The sequence below is a fragment of the Alexandromys fortis genome, unplaced genomic scaffold (genome assembly GCF_014885135.2).
Source record: "Alexandromys fortis isolate MF-2015 unplaced genomic scaffold, M_Fortis_MF-2015_v1.1 scaffold_20, whole genome shotgun sequence".
Classification (NCBI taxonomy): domain Eukaryota; kingdom Metazoa; phylum Chordata; class Mammalia; order Rodentia; family Cricetidae; genus Alexandromys; species Alexandromys fortis.
Window position 1 is genome coordinate 6,062,704 of NW_026067903.1, and position 21,775 is coordinate 6,084,478.

A 21,775-nucleotide genomic window follows, 5' to 3' on the forward strand; every position below is an offset into this window, starting at 1 on the left:
GTGTGTGTGTGTGTGCATGTGTGTGTGAGTGTGTGTGTGAGTGTGTGTGTGTGCTGCGAGTCAAACTCAGGTTCTCTGTGAGAGCAGTATGCACTCTTAATTGCTAAGTCATCTCTCCAGATCGCCACATTATTTTTTGAGGCAGGGTCTCTCACTGAAGCTCACCAAGACTGGCTAGCCAGTAGACCTCAAGAATTCCCATCCATGCCTCACTAGCACTGGATTGCAGGTGTGTGTCACAGTGCCACAGGTGTGTGCCACAGTGCCCGGGTTCTAACATGGCTACTGAGGATTCGAACTCAGCTCCTTCTCTTACACAGCAAGCACTTGCCCAACCCACCCATCTCACCAGTTCCACAAATAATCCGTTTATAATGTGATAACCAGTGTGGTAACAATCAGTTTATAGTGGGATTCCTTCCTTACAGAAACAAGTAAGTAACACAGAACTGACTTCAAACCTAGTGTAGGTAGCCGACTGCACACCTTGAGTTCTGGGAAAATGAGCAAGCGGAGCTCATTTGTACTTAGAAAGTTGTCACATACGGAGTTAGGAGTCTATAAGGGAGAAAAACGTCAATAAGGTTTCTTACAGCTTTTATAGGGGTTCTGTTTTCTCTGCTGCTGTGCAAACACTCTAGAAAATAAATCTACCAAGCTAAGCAAGTAGATTACATTAAGGTCTGAGACGTGGGATCAAGTTTGTTTCAGGGGGACTCAGTCCAGCAGGGCACCTAGTCCCCTCTAGTGTAACAATAAGAGGCATGAAGGAAGCTCCCGTATTTAAAAATGATTTCATACCATGAATGCTTTAGAGAAACACGGTCTTCGTTGCTGTTCAGTAACAACAACTATCGTTGGCCCATTCAGCCAAAGGCAGGAGAACTGGAGACAGAGCCTCCCACCCTGGGGGCACTGGGGTTCCTGTCTAAAGACAGCATGTGGGGGGGAATGATGCTCTGGATGACGAACAAAGCACAAACTAAGCACAAAGTAGCCATAGCACGTAGCTCCGCCTCCTCCGTTTGTGAGCCAACACTGCCCCCTGCTGGATGCACTATCTAACCTCAGTATCCCGCAGATGGAAAACCCATGCACGGTAACAATGCTGCCACATGGGACTGCTGTGGGCATGAAACGAGTAAAAGCAGAAGAAAACTCCAACAGCTGCCAGACAGGGCTCACTGGGTTGGCACTGTTACCATGGTAGTGATTATTATGGTACCAGCCACACACACATCCATTCATAAAACAGTATTCTGATCCAGCACTTTTCTTGGCCACTAAAGCTTCCGTGGGGCAGAGAGTCTGGTCTGTACTGAACAGTGCTATGATCCACCTTACTGTCATTTCAGTGTGGGCTACAAGAATGATGACCAATAGGATCGGGTAAGATGGAACATAGCAAGTTCTTAACATATACATAAGAATACATAAATCCCAAAAGCAAACCTACCGCAGCAAATAGAAACTGAAGAATTCATTCTTGGTATGTAAATATACGTGTATATGTGTGTGTTCAAATAGAGAGGAAGATAGATTGATGATAGATGATAGATAGGTAGATAGTAGATATTCTCTTTCTTATATAAGTCCCATAACCACTTCTCAGTTGAGGAACATTAGAAGCATCTCCCCCTGAGAGAGGCACAAGACACAGTGTAACTATATTTCCCCTACTCATAAAGATTGTCTTGGAGATAGTAACAATGTAATTAAATAGGACCCCTAAGTGGATGAGAGACTCAGTAGTTTGTAAAGAAGAGAAACTGTATCTCTCTGCAGATGTTGTGTTATATATACACATCTATTTCTATTCCATGGACTAGAATCCAGTAAGGTCCTATCTCAGTTTGCCTCTCTGTTGCTGTTATAAACATCGTGATCGAGAGCAGCTTGGAGAACAAGAGGGTTTCTGTGACTCACAGATCATCAAGGGAAGCCAAGGCAGGAGCCCAGAGGCAAGAGCTGAAGCAGAGACCACAGGGCAAAGCTGCTTCCTGGCTTGCCTTTTATACAACCCAGGGCCACCTGCCCAGGTCTAGCTCAGCCCTCTAGGTCTGCTGTATCAGTTACAATCAAGAAAACATCACGCCAGCAGACATGACCATGAGCCAATCTGATGGAGTTTGAAGTTCCCTCTTCCCAGGTGACTCAAGTTTGCAACAAGCTGACAAGGTCCAGTTGGCGCAGGTACTAAGGCTATGAAATGATCGTGACAGGTCAGTTTACCTTCCTACCAAAACCTCAGTAGTGTGCAGGATAATAGGGAAATGTCCACTTACAGCAACAACACAGAAAAGTAACAATTTGGCAAGATATATGTACATATTTGTGTGTATATATGCACACACACGTAGATAGATATGAAAATGGAACACACTGAAACAAGCCAAAGACAAGCTTAAAATTTTGTCAAGATATCCCCATCTCTAGCCTAGGATGATTCAACATCGATTTTTTCCAAAATGACTGGGAAAAGTACAAAAAGGTTTTCATAAAGTTAGACAGCCTGACAGTAAAGCTCATCATACAAAACGGCCAGAAAACCACAGGTGGGGGGAGGAGGGGGACAGAAACCGCAAAGGGGACTGGTCCTGCAGGGCATTCAAACATAAACTGTTTCGACCTCTTATTTAAACTGTGTGCTGTGGGGCTGGAGAGATGGCTCAGCGGTTAAGAGCACTAGCTGCTCTCCCAGAGGACCCGGGTTCAACTCCCAGAATCCACATGGCAGCTCACACCTGTCTGTCACTCCAGTTCTAGGGGATCTGACGCCTTCACACCAGTGCACATAAAATAAAAGTTAAATACATTATTTAAAAAAAAAAAAAACCCACCCATTTGTTGCACAAGGAGATGAATACCCAGATCACCGGGAGTCACTCCGTGATAAAGGCGACATTTCAGACCACAGTCGAGATGGACTCTCTAATAAGAGGCACGGAGACAGCTGGTAGCCAGGTTGTGGGACCTGGACCGGTTATGTCTAAAGTTCTTAATGAAAACCTTCGTGTGCCAGATTTGATCATCTTTTCTTGGATGTAGCACTGCAGACACACTCAACAAGAGCTGCCATTCTAGCCCACGCCCAGTCCCCAGTAAGCAACTGTCTCCTTGCGGCTCTCAAGGGATGTCCAGTTATCAAAGAGGTGTACATTATATTTAACATATCACTAATGGGATATTTACAGGAAATAAAATCAAGGGTACTAGAAATACCTATTTTAAAGGGTATTTGTTGGTGAATAAATTACCCCAGAGCATCTAACTCAAGGGTTCTAATCTCCAGGATGTGGTCCCTGGCTATGACACTCTGCAAATGCATAGAAACACGTAGAATCCTGGGCTCCACTTTTGGAGGTTCTTGGTGGATGGTAAGAATGAGGGCTTTTAATAAGGGTCTCCCACCCTCCAACCTGTTCCCCACGGCTGACACACTGTTGGGTATGGGACCACTACGCCCATGCCTACACCCTGACCTAGGAGAAAAACACATATTCATCAGACTAGATAAGGCTGTTTCAAATTTTTAAGAAAGAATGCTCCCTCGGCTTCCTGCCATAGTTGTTCGGACTGTCTTCAAGGCAGCTCCCCCCTACCCTAACCTCAGAGGTAGGGTGGGTGTTTGCTCACGGGCTGGATGGAGCACTTTCCCACAGCCCTCGGGAGGACAGAGGAGCGTCAGGAATGTGTGCAGCCCCCAAATGCCCCCACTATCCTTCGCCTTCCTGGCATCCCGGTATCTACATCCCTGGTATCCAGCCAGGAATTGAACGCTTGCCCTGCTCCAGCCTCCAGCCGGGCTTCACTGCAGTACAGGGACCTGGAAAAGCCCTGTCCCACCCTCACCCAGTTCTAAACACGAGCAAGAGCGAAATGCGTTGTACAATTATTTCAACTCGGATCATATTCATTTTCATTTATGACTGTCAGGAGTTACCCATAGTGCCAATAAAATGTTCTGGTTCAGGAGAATTCCAGGAAACATGACTTCTTTTAATGAAACACCATGAAAATTTTTTCAGTGCACTTAAAAGCATCTGGGTCCATGTTTTGTTTTATTTACTATTTTTATTAATTTTATTCTATGTGAGGGTGGTTGAGGTGAGGTGTGCACATGCCCCAGCATGCATGCAGGGTCAGAGGTCAGAGGGCAACCAGTAGATGTCAGTCTTTCCTATCCCCATATGGGTCCTGGGCAGCAAACCCAAGATTCCAAGCAGGGCAGAAAGAAAAAAAAAAAAAAAACACCTTTACCCACTGAGATACCTCGTTTCACATTTTTAGAAAGTCCAGACACTAGCATAGAGTTTAGTGTGTACAAAGATGTGCAGCTGAAAAGTCTTACGTGGAAATGGAGATATCGCCTGACCACTGACAGCAGGTGAACCCAGGCAGACCCAGGAAATGACCCCAATGAACTGGAATTCACATCTATGTGTGACATCTCAGCAAGCTCATTCCCCTGCCACCAAGGTCACAAGGTCACTGCTGGCAGATTTCTCACTGAGATTCTCTCCTTACTAACTGGGTTGATTCCCAGTATGGTACTGCTTCCCCAAGAACCTTGGGGAAAGGGCATGTTCCTCTTATCATTTTTTGAAGGTATGCCTTGAGCAAGATCTTTTTCACTACTGGTTTCGCATTGGTTGGTTGGTTGGTTGGTTGGTTGGTTGGTTGGTTGGTTGGTTGATTTTGGTGCTTTGTATAAGAATGGTGCTCCTGGGCTGGAGAGATGGCTCAGAGGCTAAGAGCACTGACTGCTCTTCCAGAGGTCCTGAGTTCAATTCCCAGCAAGCACATGGTGGCTCACAGCATCTATAATGAGATCTGGTGCCCTCTTCTGGCATGCAAGCATACATGGAAGGAATGTTGTATACATAATAAATAAATAAATCTTTAAAAAAAAAAAAAAGAATGGTGCTCCTAGGCTCATCTATTTGAATCCTTGGTCATCAGGGAGTGGCACTACTTGAGAAGGATTGGGAGGTGTGGCCTTGCTGGAGGAGTTGTGTCACTGGGAGTGGGCTCTGAGGTTTCAAAAGCCCAAGCCAGGCCCAGTGTCCCATCTTCCTGCCGCTTGCAGATATGTAGAACTCTCAGCCACTTCTTCTGTACTTCTTCTGTACCACGTCTGCCTGCATGCCACCATGCTTCCCAGCATAATAATGATGGACTAAACCTCTGAAACTATAAGCCAGCCTCAATTAAATGCTTTTTTATAAGAACTGCCATGGTCATGGTGTCTCTTCACAGCAATAGAATACTAATTGAGACAGGGTTTTTTGTTTGTTATTATGGTTGGTGGTTTGGGCTTTTTAATAGATTGTTTGTATGTACATGTGTGTAAGTGTATGCTATGTGTGCAGTGCCCATGGAGGCCAGAAGAGGGAGTCAGATCTCCAGGAACTAGAGTTACAGGAGGTTGTGAGCCAACTGGTGTAGGAGCTGGGAACTGAACTAAGATCTTCTAGAAGAGTAGCAAGGGCTCTTACCCACAAACCATCTCTCCAGCACTTCCTCTTATTTTTTGAGACAAGAATTCATGCAGCCTAGGCTGGCCTCAAACTCACTATGTAGTCAAGGATGGAAGAGATGCTGTACTCCCCCTCCCCCATTATCCATGAACATGAAATTATGGCACACTGAATGGATGTTATTAATGCTAGTCAGGGTTCACACTACTGGGAACAGTGAACTCTATTTGCAAATTAGTCTATGTCCCCTGAACAGCACCCAGAATGGCAGACTATGCCTGACCCTGCAGACCACAGACCCCATGGCCAACGGAAAGTACAGCAAGGGTTTCAGACACTCTCTTCCTTAGGTTCTCAGTCTGGCAGTGCCCCATCAGTAGCTGTTTTCCAGAATGTTCCGATCGCAGCAAGCACATCCACTACAACACAGCCTATGAAAACCCACACACTTCTAATCCATCGGCATATACTTGCTTTCATTGGTGTCTCTCCACATAACTAGCTCATCAGCTGCTCTTGCGTCTTCTTTTGATAAATGTTTGGGGTCGTTAGAAAAGACCTGCAGCAGGATCTCATCTGAAGAGAAGCAAGCACAAGCATGTTAACACCAGAAACACGCATGGGTATATCTTGCACTGTACATACACAGCGTGTCCATGGATGCGTGAATGGATACTCAGACTCAGTGGATACAGGATGCTCAGCTCTAAGATGACCAAACCAGATACTTCGGGCAGAGATAGACGTCTAGAAATTCTGCCCCGTGCCTCGTATGTAGACATACAACTTCCCTTCTTGTGCCTGGTGTCATTCATACCGTCTTAAAGTGTCCCCCACTCAGGGTGACACATAAGAACAGGGAGAAGGCTGAAAGTCAGAAATGAGGCAAAACATGCTAAATGGTCATTAAGAGCTTTTTTATACATAAAACTCTTCCTGATTAGGATGGCGAGATGGCTCGGTGGTCATGCTCACTGGCCACTCTTCTGGAGGACCTAGGTTAGATTCCCAGCACACGCATGTTGAATCACAACCTGTTGTAACACCCTGTTGATTTAGACAACACATACTTAAGTCACTGAACACAGAAAAATCCAGTGATTGCTCAGCTAGAAGCTTCACCCCGACTGGCTGGCATTCATAGTGTTGTGAGGTGCTATCCACCCTAGCAGAGCAGAAATGTAGTCTTCAGTCTCACCCATCTATGAAGCCTGGAGGCTACAATAAGGACCTGCCGGCAAGATATATACCTCGGATGCAATATTGGCACAAATGTTATGGGAGTAACCAACCCCCTTTTTTGGGGGGAGGGTTAAGACCCACTTCATAAAATGGAACTCATATTTGACACCGATAATGAGGCCAAGAACCTGAGATTAAAGGTCATGCCCTAGGTTAGTGGTTCTCAACCTGTGGGTCGCAACCTCTGGAATTTGAATGGCTCTTTTATAGGGGCTACCAAAGACCATGAAAAAAAAACACAGATTTACATTACAATTCATAACAGTAGCAAAATTACAGTTATGAGGTAGCAATGAAAGTAATTTTATGATTGGGGAGTCACAACATAAGGAATTATACTAACGGGTTAAAAAGGTTGAGCATTGGGAAGATTGAGAACCACCCCCTAGAGGAAAACCTAGTACTATTATTCTACTAAGTAAACATAGCAATAAAATTGTTCCTATGCTATACACATAGATTAGTGCATCACCTCAACCCTCACCAGAGAAGTTGCTTCTTTTTCTTTCTAATTTTAAGGATTTGCTTATTTTTAGTTTATGTGCATGTGCGTTCTGCCTGCTTGAATGCCTGTGCACCTTGTGCAGTTCTGGTCCCCTCAGAGGCCAGAAAAGAGTGCTGGGCATTCTGAGACTAGAGTTAAAAATGCTGGTGAGCCACCATGTGGTGCTGAAATCAAACCCAGGTCCTCTGGAAGAGCATCCGCTGCTCTCAATTGTTGAGCCATCTCTCCAGCCCAATAAGCTGCTTCTTACAACAGATGGGTAATAAACGCAGAGAACTACAACCGGACAGGGAAAGACTTTGGGGCACTCAGATCTGAATGGGGTGTCTTTATCAAACCTTAGGGATCTATGCCGAAGAGAAGAAAAGATTAAAAGAGCCAGAGGTGGTGCATGACTCCAAGGAGAAATTCTTTTTCATACACAGCAAGTCTGATGCACATGTGAACTCAGAGAGACCGTGATCACACATACAAGGCCAAACCAGACAAAATCCCAGCACAGAGAAATGGAAATCCAAGCAAAGCCCACCTGTGACCAAGAAGCTATTTGCAGCTGCTGGCTGCTCAGGGAGGGACAATCAGTTCTCTTCAAGAGAGCGACACTGGGTATCTCAACCACAGTACAGAGCAGGCCCCAAGCTCAGGTGTAGCTGGCTAACACTAAACAGATTCCACGATTCCACGTTTATTGTCTGTGTGTGTGTGTGTGTGTGTGTGTGTGTGTGTTTGAGATTTTTATTTAAGAGAGAAAAAGAACATGAGGTTGGGTGGATAGGAAGGGGGGTCTAGGAGGAGTTAGAAAAGGATAAAGAATAGGATCAAAATATATTGTAAGAAAAAAATTCAAAACAAAAAATCCACATTGTAACATTCTCTTGGTATACTAGTTAATATAAATGCTAAAGATTAAATAGGTTTGTATAACTGAAGATTTTATTTTTGAATGTCAAGCTTTCTGCCCTTCAGAGAAAATACTTATTAAGAGCTTCTAGCCAGATGGTGGTGGCGAACGCCTTTAATCCCAGCACTCGGGAGGCAGAGGCAGGCGGAACTCTGTGAGTTCAAGACCAGCCTGGTCTAGAGAGCAAGTTCTAGGACAGCCAAGGCTACACAGAGAAACCCTGTCACAAAAACAAAACAAAACAAAATAAGAGCTTCCAAAAAAAAAGAAAAGAAAAAAAGGCAGTTTTTGCCGGCTCTGCTTCTGTCCGGGCAAAAGAACAGGTTCCTGGAGCTCTCGCGCCCTGTCGAGTTCCATCTGGATCTTCGCTTTTCTCAAAAACACAGCAAGAGTTTCCTAGAAGAGCAATGAGGTGGCACTCTGAAAACTCTAACGCGAAGGTCTTCCCACACAACAAGCATAAGCACTCAGGCAGGCTGCCTGGTTCAGTCTCCCAGGCTATCCTCACGCTCTCGTACCCTGCTACCACCACCTGGCACCCTCTGAGAAGCAGGGTCCTTTCCAGGTGTTTGGATTCTGCTTTCTGTTGGTTTTCTTAAGACTCTGACAGAGGAACAGACTCTAGCCACAAGGTAAGCAACAACCATGCTTACCTTCCCTTTGAAGCAGCAGGAACGAGTTACCTAAAAGACAGCCAAGGGCAAGCAGGCGAGTTCTTCAAATACATCCTAAAGTTTACACAGGAGGAGGTGACTTACCAAACAACTTAGCCAGATGTGAACTTGATGCAAATTCGGAATTGTTGAAGCTGTTCGGGGGGGCATGAGCTGCGGGGAAACAAATTTTAGCTGTGCTGAAATCTGTCCTCAAGTCTATGCCTAGTCTCTCTCAAGCCCCAGTCCTCTGCAAGGCACTTCGAGAGGAACAGTTGTGTAACCGGTGTCTTAGCCACTTTCACAATGCTGTGGGAAAATTACTTTGGCAAAAACAACTTAAGGGAGAAAGGCTTTGTGTTGGCTTGAGCCTCTAGAAGGATACCATCTGATTATGGTGCCAAAGACACGGAGGCAGGAGGAGGATGCTCAGTCACTAAGTTATTTGTGTGCACACAACAGCTCTAACTGTAGAAAAAAGTCTGGTGGAAGGACCCGGGTAGTGGGTGCCAAATGACGTCAAGCAGAGCTGCTTTGAGCCAATAAAGGACAAAGGCACGATTCTCTACTAACGAGACCTGGAAGAGTCGTTAGGACCAATACATTTAATCCTTAAGCACTTTGCTGAAGACATGACATATTGTATCAACTAAGGGGACATAATAAAAAACCCCTGCAGAGCAAGCTAACAGGATTATGCAGCAAAAGTATTCACATTTGTGCCTTTATTGAGTGGCCATCGAGAAATGCATTGGCGGGATCATTAGTTACAAAACTGCTTTGCTTAGATTGTAATTTCCACACAGCATATGTTTCTGGCTTTATTTTGATAAGCAATGACCCATTCTCAATCTCCCTCTTAATGGAGAGGGCCTTCTCTGTTATCCTCATGATTTAGGGATAATGTGCGCAAGGGGTTTTACTTGGCTTTGTCTCGTGTGTGCGGCCAGCTGTTTTCTCTTAGCTTTAGCATTAGACCATGGGTGTTAGCGGCGAAATCAGCTGTGCTGCTCTGGGAAAACAGTTTACAAAGGCCGAGGCAGGGCTGGGGTGATGAGGGAGTGTGTGAGAAGGCTTTGCACCTGAGACGGTCACTTGGGCACTCCTGGACAGTAAACTGTAAAGTGTGGACGAGAAGAAAGTTCTAACAGTGTGCCTAGCTTGTGTGACGAGAACAGTGAGCCCCACTGAAAATTAGATTCTGTCCTTTGCACGACATCCACGGTGATAGGACCTGCCTGACTGTGTACAACAGGGATCATAATAATAATAAAAATGATGAGGATAATGACAATTAAGAGGCACACTTTAAAGCACAGACCCCACACAGACACTGAAAGCTACAGGGAGGGTTTCTGATTTCTTTCTTCCGCATCTCAGCCCCACCCATAGCTGGATTCTGGGATGCTCCAGGCACGGCACAGACAACTGAACACCACCCATAAAAACACAGGCACTTTGAATCCGTCCACAGATACTTGCTTTCATTCGCTTCTCTCCAGGTGATCAGTCTGCCAGGTGTTCTTGCATCTTTTGACATGTCATCTAGATCACTGGGAAACACCTGCAGCAGGATCTCATCTGAAGAGGAGCAAGCAAAATCGTCAGCACCAGCAGCACACGAGGTGTATCCCGCTCTGTACCTGCCTAGCGCGTGTCCATGGATGCGTGAAGGGGCGACTCAGACTCAGCGGACGCAGGATGCTGGGCTCTAAGATGCCATCACAACTGCAAACTCATGACCGCAGCAGGTATCCCAGGCAGAGAGCGCCACCCACCGAGCCCAGGTGGCTAGAAACTCTGCCCCACGTCTGGCTTTCTGCCAGGTCCTGGTGTCATTCTGACCTACCTCTGGGACTGTGCCCAAGCTTCCCCAGCTGCAAGCAAAAACCCTTTCTTATCTCTACAAGACATGCATCATTTCTTCATTTGAGGCCTTGCTGCCTTTCCTGGTGTTAGGTCAAGGGCCTGCTCTTCTAAGATGCTAACTACTCTAAGAGGCCAGATCCCACAACCTGATGGAGACAGGCCACCCTGTGCCAGTGCCCTCAAACCCCACCTTCCCCAGATCTACCCTGGGATGAAAAGTTAAGGCGCTATCTTATCCCTTGCTGTGCTATGATTTTTGAATGGCTCAAACCAGTACCTGGCTCCTCCATGCTCCCTGTTCTGTAGGTTATACCAAGACTAAATCACATGGGTAGAACTTCCTACCACGCAAGCATACACGCTGACCTGATATAAAAGCAAGGTTTCTTTACTGAAGGGATTTCTCTAAAGACTCTCTCTCCTGGGCCTCCCCATCATCCTGTCATCATGACTTTCTTTCTCTTGTCCTAAGCTATCCCTCTACTGTGGTTAAATTAGCAATGCCTCGCATAGGCTCGTGTGCTTGATGGTCTCAGTGGTGCCATTTGGGGAGATTATAGAAACAGTGGTTCGCAACCTTCCTAACGCTGCAACCCTTTAATACAGTTCCTCATGGTGTGGTGACCCCAACCATAAAATTATTTTCATTACTATTTCATAGCTGTACTTTTGCTACATTATGAGTCATAATATAAATATTTTTGGAGAGAGAGAGTTGCCAAAGGGGTCCCAAGTTGAGAACCACTGTTTTAGGGGGTAGAGACTTGCTAAAGGAACTGAATGACTGGGAACATGAGGTTTATAGCCTCACCGCACTTTCTGGTCAATCGTGTGTATGTGTGTGTGTCTGTGTGGTGTGTACGTGTATATGGTGTGTGTGTGTGATGTGTTTGTGGGTGTGATGTGTGTGGTGTGTCTGTGTGAATGAGTATGTGTGTGGTGTGTGTGTGTCTGTGTGAATGTGTATGTATGTGTATGGTGTGTGTACTGACGCTCATGTGCCTGTTGCGTGCCCTCCTTCCTGTCTGTGGACACACAAGTCGTCAGCCAGCTTCCTGCCCCTACTGCCAGGCCGTCTCTGCCACTATCGTCTCTATTCCGCATGAGCCATAAGCCGAATTAAACCCTTTTCTTCCTTAAGTAGCTCTGGGTCACCATTTTTTATCACAGCACTAAATAATAACTAACAAGCTTTATTACTCAAGCCCCATGAGGTTTTAAAGGTGACGTCTGCCCTCAGGCCCATGGTGCTGGTTTTAAGCAGCTATACGATGTTGAGCTATATGGTTCCTTTCTAATGCTCTCCAGGGACGAGGCTCTCTTGTGATCAGAGGCCCTTCCTCCTAACAAAACCCATTCCTGAAGGCAGTTACACGCCAGCTCTTTCATGAACCAACAGCCTATGCCATCAGCTTTCTCCTTTACTTAACGCTATAAGCACACTATAATTTCGGGGCCAATAGGCACAGACCCAAATCCCAGTTTGATGCCTGCCAGAGCCTGACCTGGGGTGGATAACTTTCACCTCTTAGATCTTTGGTGCCATCAGCAGCGGGGGGGGGGGGGGGGGGGGGGGGGGGGGGGGGGGGGGGGGGGGGGGGGGGGGGAGAATTTAACTCAGAGAACTTTTGTGGAAATTGTTGTCTTTAAGGCCCTGAACACAGGGTCAGTGTGAAGATTGTGCCCAAGGCCAAATACCTCACAACCAATTCATATAGCATCAACCCCCGAGCAGCTAAGAAACACAGTCCATGAACCGCTCTGTGGAATATGGGGACAAGAATGGAAAAAAAAAAAAGGTGTGACACACAGGAAACCAAGGTGTCATTCACATAGGACAGAAGAATGAATTCTCAGTCACGGCTTCTATGCTTTTCCATCTCAAGATGCTCTCACCTCCTTCTGCATCTACTCTGTGGTTGAAGCCTCGAAGGCCACATCCCCAAAGAAACTTCCTTTCCCACCCTCCCTGGCAGATAGAGCCAGGCCACACAGCACAGAGAGATCCTCAAAGACAACTGAGACCCAGAAAGGGCATTGCTTCTCTAGACAAAAATGTATTCCTTTTTTTTCATTTTGGAAGGTGGTTGAGACAGGGTCTCACTATATACCCTTGGATGTCTTAGAACTCACTATGGAGACTGAGCTAGCCTCAAATGTACAGAGACCAGTCTGCCTCTGCTTCCCAAGTACTGAGTTCAAGGGTGTGCACCACCATGCCCAGCTTGGATAGAAATTTTTAAAGTTCTGAGCTTGCACTTTCCTATGTCTTCTTCTCGAGCCTGGAAAGGAGGATGTCTGGCTGTAACGCCTGGAATTGCAGCAACCATCCTGCGGCCCAGAGACACAATCACCAGGGACAAGTCCTGATGATCTCAAAGCAAATAGCTCCAGCCAGAGCTACTTTGACAAGGGAAAAGAAAGAACCCTTGGTTTGTGTCGCTGAGCCATCTAGACATGTACGAGGGTATACCAGACATGGCCAGACATACCAACATGTCTACAAAGAACAGCAAAACCAGAGTTGAGCTGAAGACAGAAGGAAAAAGGCTGGGCCCAAGCAAGCAGACCTCAGGAGGAAGCAGTGAGCCCTGCCAGGAAGGGCTGCCCACAGAACGCGCTAAGAACCTCCATTCTGCAGAAGTGGGGTGTTTCTGTCACCTCTCTGCTTCCTCAGCAGACTGCTGTGGTTCAGAACTGTTCCCTGAGCCTTGTCCCTGGACTTGTAGGACGTCAGCAATCCTCAGCCTGGAGTCTCCCAGACAGCTTTACAACTTGACCACTGTGTCTGCCGGTCCATACCTTTAGTCCCAGCAACTGGGAGGCAGAGGCAGATGGATCTCTGAGGAGGATGTCAGCCAGGAACACACAGTGAGACCCTGTCTCAAAGCGAAAACAACAAACACCTAGGCTTTACAGGTCTGGGGCTCTGGTTTGACTCCTCGCGCCGTAAAAATGCCCCTCCCCTAAGTCTAATACCAGGACCTTGGAGAAGAGTCCTTTAATATCCCTCTGGCTGTTCCCAGCTCAGCCTCGGGCCTCACTCTCTCTGCTAAGCAGAAATCATCCAGACAGGCGCTAAGTGGAGGGCTGAGGTGGGTCACTGCCTCAGGGAACTTCCGGATGGTACAGCTGACTCTACCACCTACCCCCTTTGGAAAAGCAGCAGCTTTACCAAGCTTTGGTTTATCGCCCTGTTAGCTTAATTTTTTTTTGGCACCTGGACACTTAGAGGAACTGACTCTAAGGCAAAACACTCGCCTTCCTGCCTACCCAAACTGCACACAGGAACAAGTGACCTGGAACAAGCGCGTGACTTCTTTAAATCCCAGACTCGGGTTCCACAGGACGACTTACCGAATAGCTTAGCCAAATCTTCCTCGAAATGGCTTGAACTGGAGGAAAAGCTGTTCTCCACACCTGTGGGAGAAACAAGGCGCATTGTGATGAAACCTTTCTCCGGTCAGGCAGGCATGATGGTGCACACCTTCGAGCCTAATACGTAGGGTCTGAATCGGGAAGGATAGTTCTTGGCCAACTTTGCCTACAGAGCAAGTTCAAGGCCAGCTTGAAGGACAGGACCACTGACTCAAAGGTAAATAGCTTCCACCTATATGTATCACCCCCACCACACAGGATACATCCCAAGACTCCAGTGCCTCCCTGAACCTGTGGACAGTCCCAAAATCCATGGATTATTTTCGTATGTATATATACTGTCTTTTCCGATTTTTAACTGTTACTTATCAGGCACGGTGGCCATAACGCTTGCCGTCTGTGGTATAATACCAAACAGGCACAAATTTTGTTTGCTTTCTACATGATTGCAGGGATAGAAGACCCACCCTGATGACTTTGGTGTACTTAACTGTTGGAGACCGAGTCTGGAGCGTCACCCTCTAAAGCTCTAGGATCTAAGTCCTCACAGACCCAGGATCTTTACCCAGAGAGGGGTCTGAGGATTGTGGTCAGCCAATTGGTCTAGCAAACTGTTAATATTATTGTCAGGTGTGTAACTTTTGTTTATGCTGCATTTGATTAGCTGTGAAGCTGTGTTACTGTGTCTGTCTAAAACACCTGATGGTCCCAATAAAGAGATGAACAGCCAATAGCGAGGCAGAAGCAAGGATAGGCAGGGCTGGCAGGCAGAGAGTATAAAAGGAGAAACAAAGAGAAAGGAGCAAGAGAACAAGGAGTGGTGAATATCTGGGGTCAGCCACCCAGCCACCCAGCCACCCAGCCATCCAGCCACCCAGCCACCCAGCCACCCAGCCACCCAGCCACCTAGCCACCCAGCCACCCACAGAGTAAGAAGGAAAGAACGGCATATAGAAAGAGAAAGTTAAAAAGCCCAGAGGCAAAAGGTAGATGGGAAAATATAAGTTAAGAAAAGCTGGCAAGAAGCAAGCCAAGCTATGTCTGGGCATTCATAATTAAGCATAAGTCTCTGTGTGTGATTTGAGAGCTGAGTAGTGGAACCCCCCAACAAAAGAGTAAAACATCACAATAGCAAACAGCAAGGTTGATTCCAAATGATTCAAAACCATAAAAACCAAGGAAGGAAACCTGACATTTGCTTTGAAAAATCTATGTCCGTAGCAATTTAATAAATTAAAACCAAAAGATGGGAACAGCCCCAATGTCCATCAGCTGATTGAACAGCAGCAGGACGTTCAGTCCTGAGAAGGGGCAGAGCAGCTACATGAATGACCTGGGGATGTGCTAAGGGAAAGGAGCAGGCACAAAGCCCACACGTCATGTGATCGTGTTTACAGGGGGTATCGGGAATAGAAAGCCCACAGAACAGATGGCAGACTGGGCCTTCCCTAAGATTAGGGGTAAAGAAGAAAGGAGGTAATTACTAAGGACCACACAGTCCTTTTTAGGGGTAATGAAAACATTCTAAAATTAGGTAATAGTGATTCACTACTGTTTATACACTAAACACCACACACACACACACACACACACACACACACACACACACGCACGTGCGCGCGACTATATCGCTTTTCAGGTGTAATTTTCTTTCTTTGTGGTTAGGTGTTAGTTACTACGTTGCCCAGCCTGGTCTCGAACTCATAACAACAATAATGATGATGAAATGAAAAAGAAAATGATGAGCTCAAGTCAACAGGCAACTTTTATTGTTGATGAAATCTCCCTAAGGTTGTCATTTAAAAACTGTGGAGAGACCTGGAAGCAGCCTCCCCATACCCGCAAACCATCCCCCACCACATCTCTGACCACCGAGCCTTGGCCTTGACTGCACCTGGAGAGGAGCCCCCAGAGCCACAGCCCAGCCTGCACCAGGAGGAAGAGTGACCACCTAAGGCCCCACCTACACCAATTTTAGGAAGAGATGGGTAGGTACCAATTCAAGAATACATTCAACAACCTAAAAAAAATATGGCAACTCCTGAACCTAGTGGTTCTACAAAACAAAGACCTGAACATCCTAATGCAGAAGAAGCAGAAGAAAATGTCCTTAAATATATGAAGATGATAAAAACTTTTAAAGAGAAAATGAAAAATCCCCTTAAAGAAATGGAGGAAAAGACAAAAAATTGGAAGAAATCAATAAATCTCTTAAAGATAATGAAGAAAAATCAAGACAAAACAATCAAAAGATGAAGGAAACAGTGCAAACAGTTCAACACTTGAAAACTGAAATAGAGACAATAAAGAAAACACAAACCAAGGGAAATCTGGAAATGGAAATCTGGATAAACGAACGGGAACTACAGATATAAGCATAACCAACAGATTACAAGAGACAGAAGAGAGAATTACAAGAGATGGGAGAGGAAATAGATTCATCAGTCCAAGGAAATGTTAAATCCCACAAATTCTTAACAGGAAACATCCAGGAAATCTGAACACCATAAAGAGACCAAACAAGAATAATAGGACGGGCGGTGGTGGCGCACGCCTTTAATCCCAGCACTCGGGAGGCAGAGGCAGGCAGATCTCTGTGAGTTCAAGACCAGCCTGGTCTACAGAGCTAGTTCCAGGACAGGCTCCAAAGCCACAGAGAAACCCTGTCTCGAAAAACCAAAAAAAAAAAAAAGAAAAGAAAAAAGAAAATGATGACTTCACCATAACTGATTTCAAGATATACTAAAGAGCCATGGTAATCAAAACAGCATGACAGTGGCACAGAAGTCGTCCCATAACATGGGACAGAAAGACCAGATAAAGGACCACACAAGTACTGACATCTAATTTTTGACTAAGGTGCCAAAAATATACATGAGAGATAAAACAGCATCCTTGGTAAATGCTGCTAGGGAAACTAGATAGCCAGATGTAGAAAGAAAAAATAAATGACATTTGTCAACCTCTAAACAAAAATCAATTCCAAATGAATCAAAAATCTCAAAGACCTGAACCTGCTGGAGGGAAAATACTGCAGGATTAGGCACAGGAGGGGCTTTCTAAATCAGAGTCCAGTCCTTCCCAGAACAAGTCCAACAATCAACAAAGGAGACCTCACGAAATCAAAGCCTTCTGTATAGCAAAGGAAACAGTTGAGAGAAAACACAGCCTGCAGACAGAAGAAATTCTTTGCCTGCTATGCATGTGGTACAGGACTAACATAGAGAATATACAAAGAAACCCCCCCCCCAAAAAAAAATAAAAAACCTAAACAGGAGAAGGAACAACCCAATCCGAAAAAATGGCTGTGTTGGCTGGGCATGGTGGCACATGTCCTTTAGGCCCAGTAGGGAAATCTCTGAGTTTGAGGCCAACCTGATCAACGTAGCAAGTCCCAGGATGGCCAGGGCCACATAGGGAGATCATGTCTCCAAAAGACAAGAAGAAGGAGGAGAACAACAGCCTAATGAATATTTTTTTAAAAGTGTCCAACATCCTTATCCATCAAGGATACAAACCATAACTGCTTTGAGATTGCATGTCATTCCTGCTAGAGAGTCAACGACAGCAAATGCTGGTAAGGACGCAGAGAAAGGGAACGTGTCGGTGAGCGGTGAGACTTACAGCGACACAGCTATAGCCCCCCTTACTTGCTCATCTGTGTTGATGGCTGCTCTGCCTCGATGTCCACCAACAGATGAATGGATAATGAAAGTACGGCACATGTACACAGCGGAGTTTTATCCAGTCATAAAGAAAAATGAAATTATGGTGCTTTCAGGAAAATGAGTGGAACTGAGAAATATACTAAGTTACCCAGGCCCCGAAAGAGACAACACCACGTATTCTCGCTTACATGAGGACTCTATTTCCTAATCTTTATATATGTACATTTATGTGGGAGTCTGAGTATACAGAGCATTGGAAACTAGGAAGGCAGCCAGGAGATGAAGGCAGAGTCTACGAGAGTGTGGAGGAGTGGGAAGGAAAGATGGCTCAGCAGTTTAGAGTGCACCCTGCTTCTCCTGAGGGTCGGAGTTCTGTACACGCACCCACACTGGGTGGCTCACAACGGCCTGCCTATAACTTCAACTCCAGTGAAGCTGGTTTCCTCAGGCTCCTGCATCCATGTGTACATACCAACAACACCCACACACATACACACAAAATCTTTTTAATAAAACAAACATTTTTTAAAAGAGTGGAAAGAAAGATCTGGGTATGGTAGTGCACACCTTTAATCCCAGTACTTGGGAACTCTGTGAGTTCAAGTCATCTTGGTCTACATAGTGAGTTCCAGGACAGCCAGAGCTACATAACAAGACCCCGACTCATAAATGAATGAATGAATGAATAAATAAATAAATAAATAAATAAATGAGATACTGGGGGGCAGAAACCAAAAGGAGTGAGAATAAGAAGATGAGGGAGAGGATGGGCCAGAGGGAGGGTCAATCAAAGTTAAGAATGTGTGAAAGCCATAAAGAAATAATGGCATTTGCTAATCTCAGGGTTTTTTCTAATTTTTAAAAATTGTGTGTTTGTGTATATGTCATGGTGTGCAAAAAGAGGTCACAGGACAGTTTCCACCACGTAGGTCCTGCAGATCAAACTTACACCATCAAGCTTGTTGGCAGACACTTTTACCCACTGAGTCATCTTGCTGGCTTTTGGTAAGCTGATTTTGAAAAGAAAATTTCTAAAACAGTCTAGAGGTACCCTGTATGGATGTGTAAAGGTATCCCAGAAGCCATGGGTTATTAAATGAATGTCTCAGTGCCAGAAGTGGGCTGCTTTTCTAGTAATTGTTTGGAAAATCTTCTGAGGTCCCCAGAACATTACAGAAAATTGCCATTACTGTTGGCTGCTCACCAGTAACGGTAAGATCCTATTACTGAAGATATCACACGTTCCGGTAGCAAGGTATAGGGATATCAACCTGGGCTAGACTGGAAGTGTCCCTCTGCCAGTAGCCATCAAAGCGTTTGAAGGCACCAGTCAGGTTGCTGGGGATTTTAGAAACCATCATTGTCGTCTTCTATGTGTATGAATGTTTTGCCTGCATATACATAAGTATACCAAGGACAAGTGTCAGAGCCCTTGGGACCAAAGTCACAGATTATTTATGAGCTACCATATGGGTACTTGTTTGTAAACTAACAAATAAAGCTTGCCTGAAGATCAGAGTGTAGACCTAAGCCACTAGTTAGTCATAGAGGCCAGGCAGTGATGGCACACACCTTTAATCCCAACATTCAGGGAGACAGAGGCAGAGGGATCTCTGTGAGTTCAAGGCCAACCTGCACTACACAAGATTGAATCTGTATAGAAGAGACAGAGTTCAAACAAAGGTGATCCCAGAACTTGGGATAACACGCCTTTAATCCCAGCATTAGAGCAGTGGAGACAGGAGTGAGATAGCTGGAAGGGGAGAGGAATGTAAGGTGGGAGGAGGAGACAGGAGCTCAGGGCGCTCTGAGGATTCATAGAAACAGGATCACCCTTTGGTCTGAGCATTGGTAGAGGTAAGAACTTTCTGGTGGCTGCTGCTCTGCTTCTCTCATCTTTCAGCTTTAACCCCTACATCTGACTCCAGATTTTTACTATTAATATCAATTAGAAATCACGTTACAGGTGCTGGAAATCAAACCTGGGTTCTCTGCAAGAGCAACAAGTCCTCTTAATCAGTGAGTCGTCTCTACTGCCCCTGCCATCAAGTCTTACTCATGTGGATCCTGCAAGCTACACTACCAATTAGCCATCCAAAAACAATTCACTGGTGCAACAGTGGCAAACCTGTTATGGGGACCAACAACTCAATTCTCATCGAATCTGAGGTCCACTCTAGGGGAGAGAATTCATATCTGGTACCATAAGCCCGGCCAAAAGCCCAGTGGCTGGAGTTGTCATGGGCTGTATTGCTCTGCTCAACAGTCAGGATGTGCCTGTCGAGTAACCGTGTTTACGTCTGCAGAATAGCACTGCTGTTAGTTTAATCAGAGAAGTTTCTTTTTGCAGTGAGCAGGGGTAACTACAGAGACTCATGGTTGGTCGGAGGGATTAGCATAGTGAGTTTCGAATTCTCTTCCATACATGGGACATCTCCATCATCCCTTCTGAGCTGCAGGGAACTTTGCAGAAGTGGAGAAAAGAATGTAAGAGCTGGAGGAAGGTGGAGGATGTGTGGAGCACTGACTCCCAGGTGTGAAGTCATCACACTCCTGCGTTCACAGCAGCTGTGATTATCAGTACAGAATATCTACATAAGGCCAGTCAACATCCTGTCATGGATAGGGAAAGATCTCTCACCCATCCCTGAGGATTTATAAGCAGTTAATGACAGTGGGGTGGGTGGACATTTTCTTCAGTGGTGTAGACACTAGTAAGGTGCTTCTGTAAACAACTCCTCACCCATCCTCCTGTAAGCAGCCGAGTAAAACTCACTGGTAATTTTTTTTTTTAAGAGATGAAATTACAAGGGGGACTAACAAGATGAGGAAGCGAATTAGTCAGAGTGGTATGGAAACAAGAGAAGGTAATAGGTGAATATAAGCAAATAAAAGTATAAAAATGTTGTGATGACTGTTTGCATAATTAATATATGCTAAATTTTTTATTTGGTTGGCTTTTTTGAAACAGGATCTATGTAGTCCTGGCTGTCCTGGAGCTCACTATGCATAACAGGGTGGTCTCAAACTCACAGAGATCTGCCCCCTTTTGCCTCCCAAGTACTGGAATCAAAGACGTGTGCCACCCCACCCAGATTAGTATATACTAATTTTTAAAATATGTGTAGATAAGATTGGGATGATTTGTGTATAACTGTTCTTTCTATTAATTGTTCTACTTTTGAAATGTTTGAGAATATTTTATAATGAAGAGCTGACATTTCTGAGGATGGGATAGTCTTATGAAGCTCTAGGATTTGAGGCTACATCACAGGTAGATAAACTCAGTGGATCGAAAAACATAGCAAAAAGGAAAACTTCCCTTAAGATATTCCCTTCCTCCAAGGAATCCAGCCTCATGGTGAACTGAGGAAAGTAGAGAAAATAGGGCAGGAGGAGGGCTCACCATCCCAGCCTCGGCAGGAGGGGCCCACCAGCTGGCCGGGCTGAGGCTCCCCACGAGTCTTCCATCCCTCCAGTGGCCATGACAATACACTTGTGATGGTACCTTCAGTCACAGGGATAGAGTGGGGCTCTGCGCCCCACTGGCTGCCCAGGAAAAGTACAAAGGAGAAGAACACAGTGTCGCTCATCTTTGCCACAGCCAGCACACCATCAAGGGGGAGCCATTCTCCTGGGTTTCTCGCAGACACAGCATAGAAACAGCATTGAGTTCCAGGATGTTGTGGAATCTGGGCTCTGTGAGGTCATACTGGGAAAGGAGTGTGGCTGTAGTCAGGGACCAAGTGGGATGCTAGTGGCCCTCAAAGGGTCTCTCTGTTCATTTTCTTGGCTCTCTGAGGCCTTCCTTCATCCTGCATGCCCTACAACTTAAAGGTGGGACTGTATCAACAGGACTCTTAGAATACACAGGACAGAACTCAACAGAAGCAGCTAGGGCCTCCAGGGATACAGTATTAATGGCCAAGGGAGCAGAACAAGCCATCTCAAGCCTCTCCCGCTGAGAGTTGCCTTGGGCCAGACTCCACCTCCAGGAAGCCGGCTAAGTCCTGACCCTCCAGGTCAGGACCATTTCCACGGGTTATTAAGGCTCCCACCAGAAAAAAGGAACAGGTTTT

The 21,775-nt window shown here is 45.7% G+C and overlaps 1 protein-coding gene across 1 annotated transcript in view; it reads right to left on the reverse strand.

The window, feature by feature from the left end:
* CUNH2orf92 (chromosome unknown C2orf92 homolog) overlaps positions 1 to 21,289 on the reverse strand; it is a 32,082-nt gene extending 10,793 nt beyond the window's left edge. Inside the window, exons 1-6 of the mRNA XM_050134600.1 lie at positions 21,205 to 21,289; positions 14,008 to 14,070; positions 10,168 to 10,362; positions 8,887 to 9,015; positions 5,945 to 6,056; positions 3,412 to 3,482 (exon numbers count right to left, since the gene is read on the reverse strand). Coding sequence (XP_049990557.1) covers positions 3,412 to 3,482; positions 5,945 to 6,056; positions 8,887 to 9,015; positions 10,168 to 10,362; positions 14,008 to 14,070; positions 21,205 to 21,289 — 655 coding nt within the window. The remainder of the gene's footprint in view (positions 1 to 3,411; positions 3,483 to 5,944; positions 6,057 to 8,886; positions 9,016 to 10,167; positions 10,363 to 14,007; positions 14,071 to 21,204) is intronic.
* Between the last annotated feature and the right edge of the window lie 486 nt (positions 21,290 to 21,775).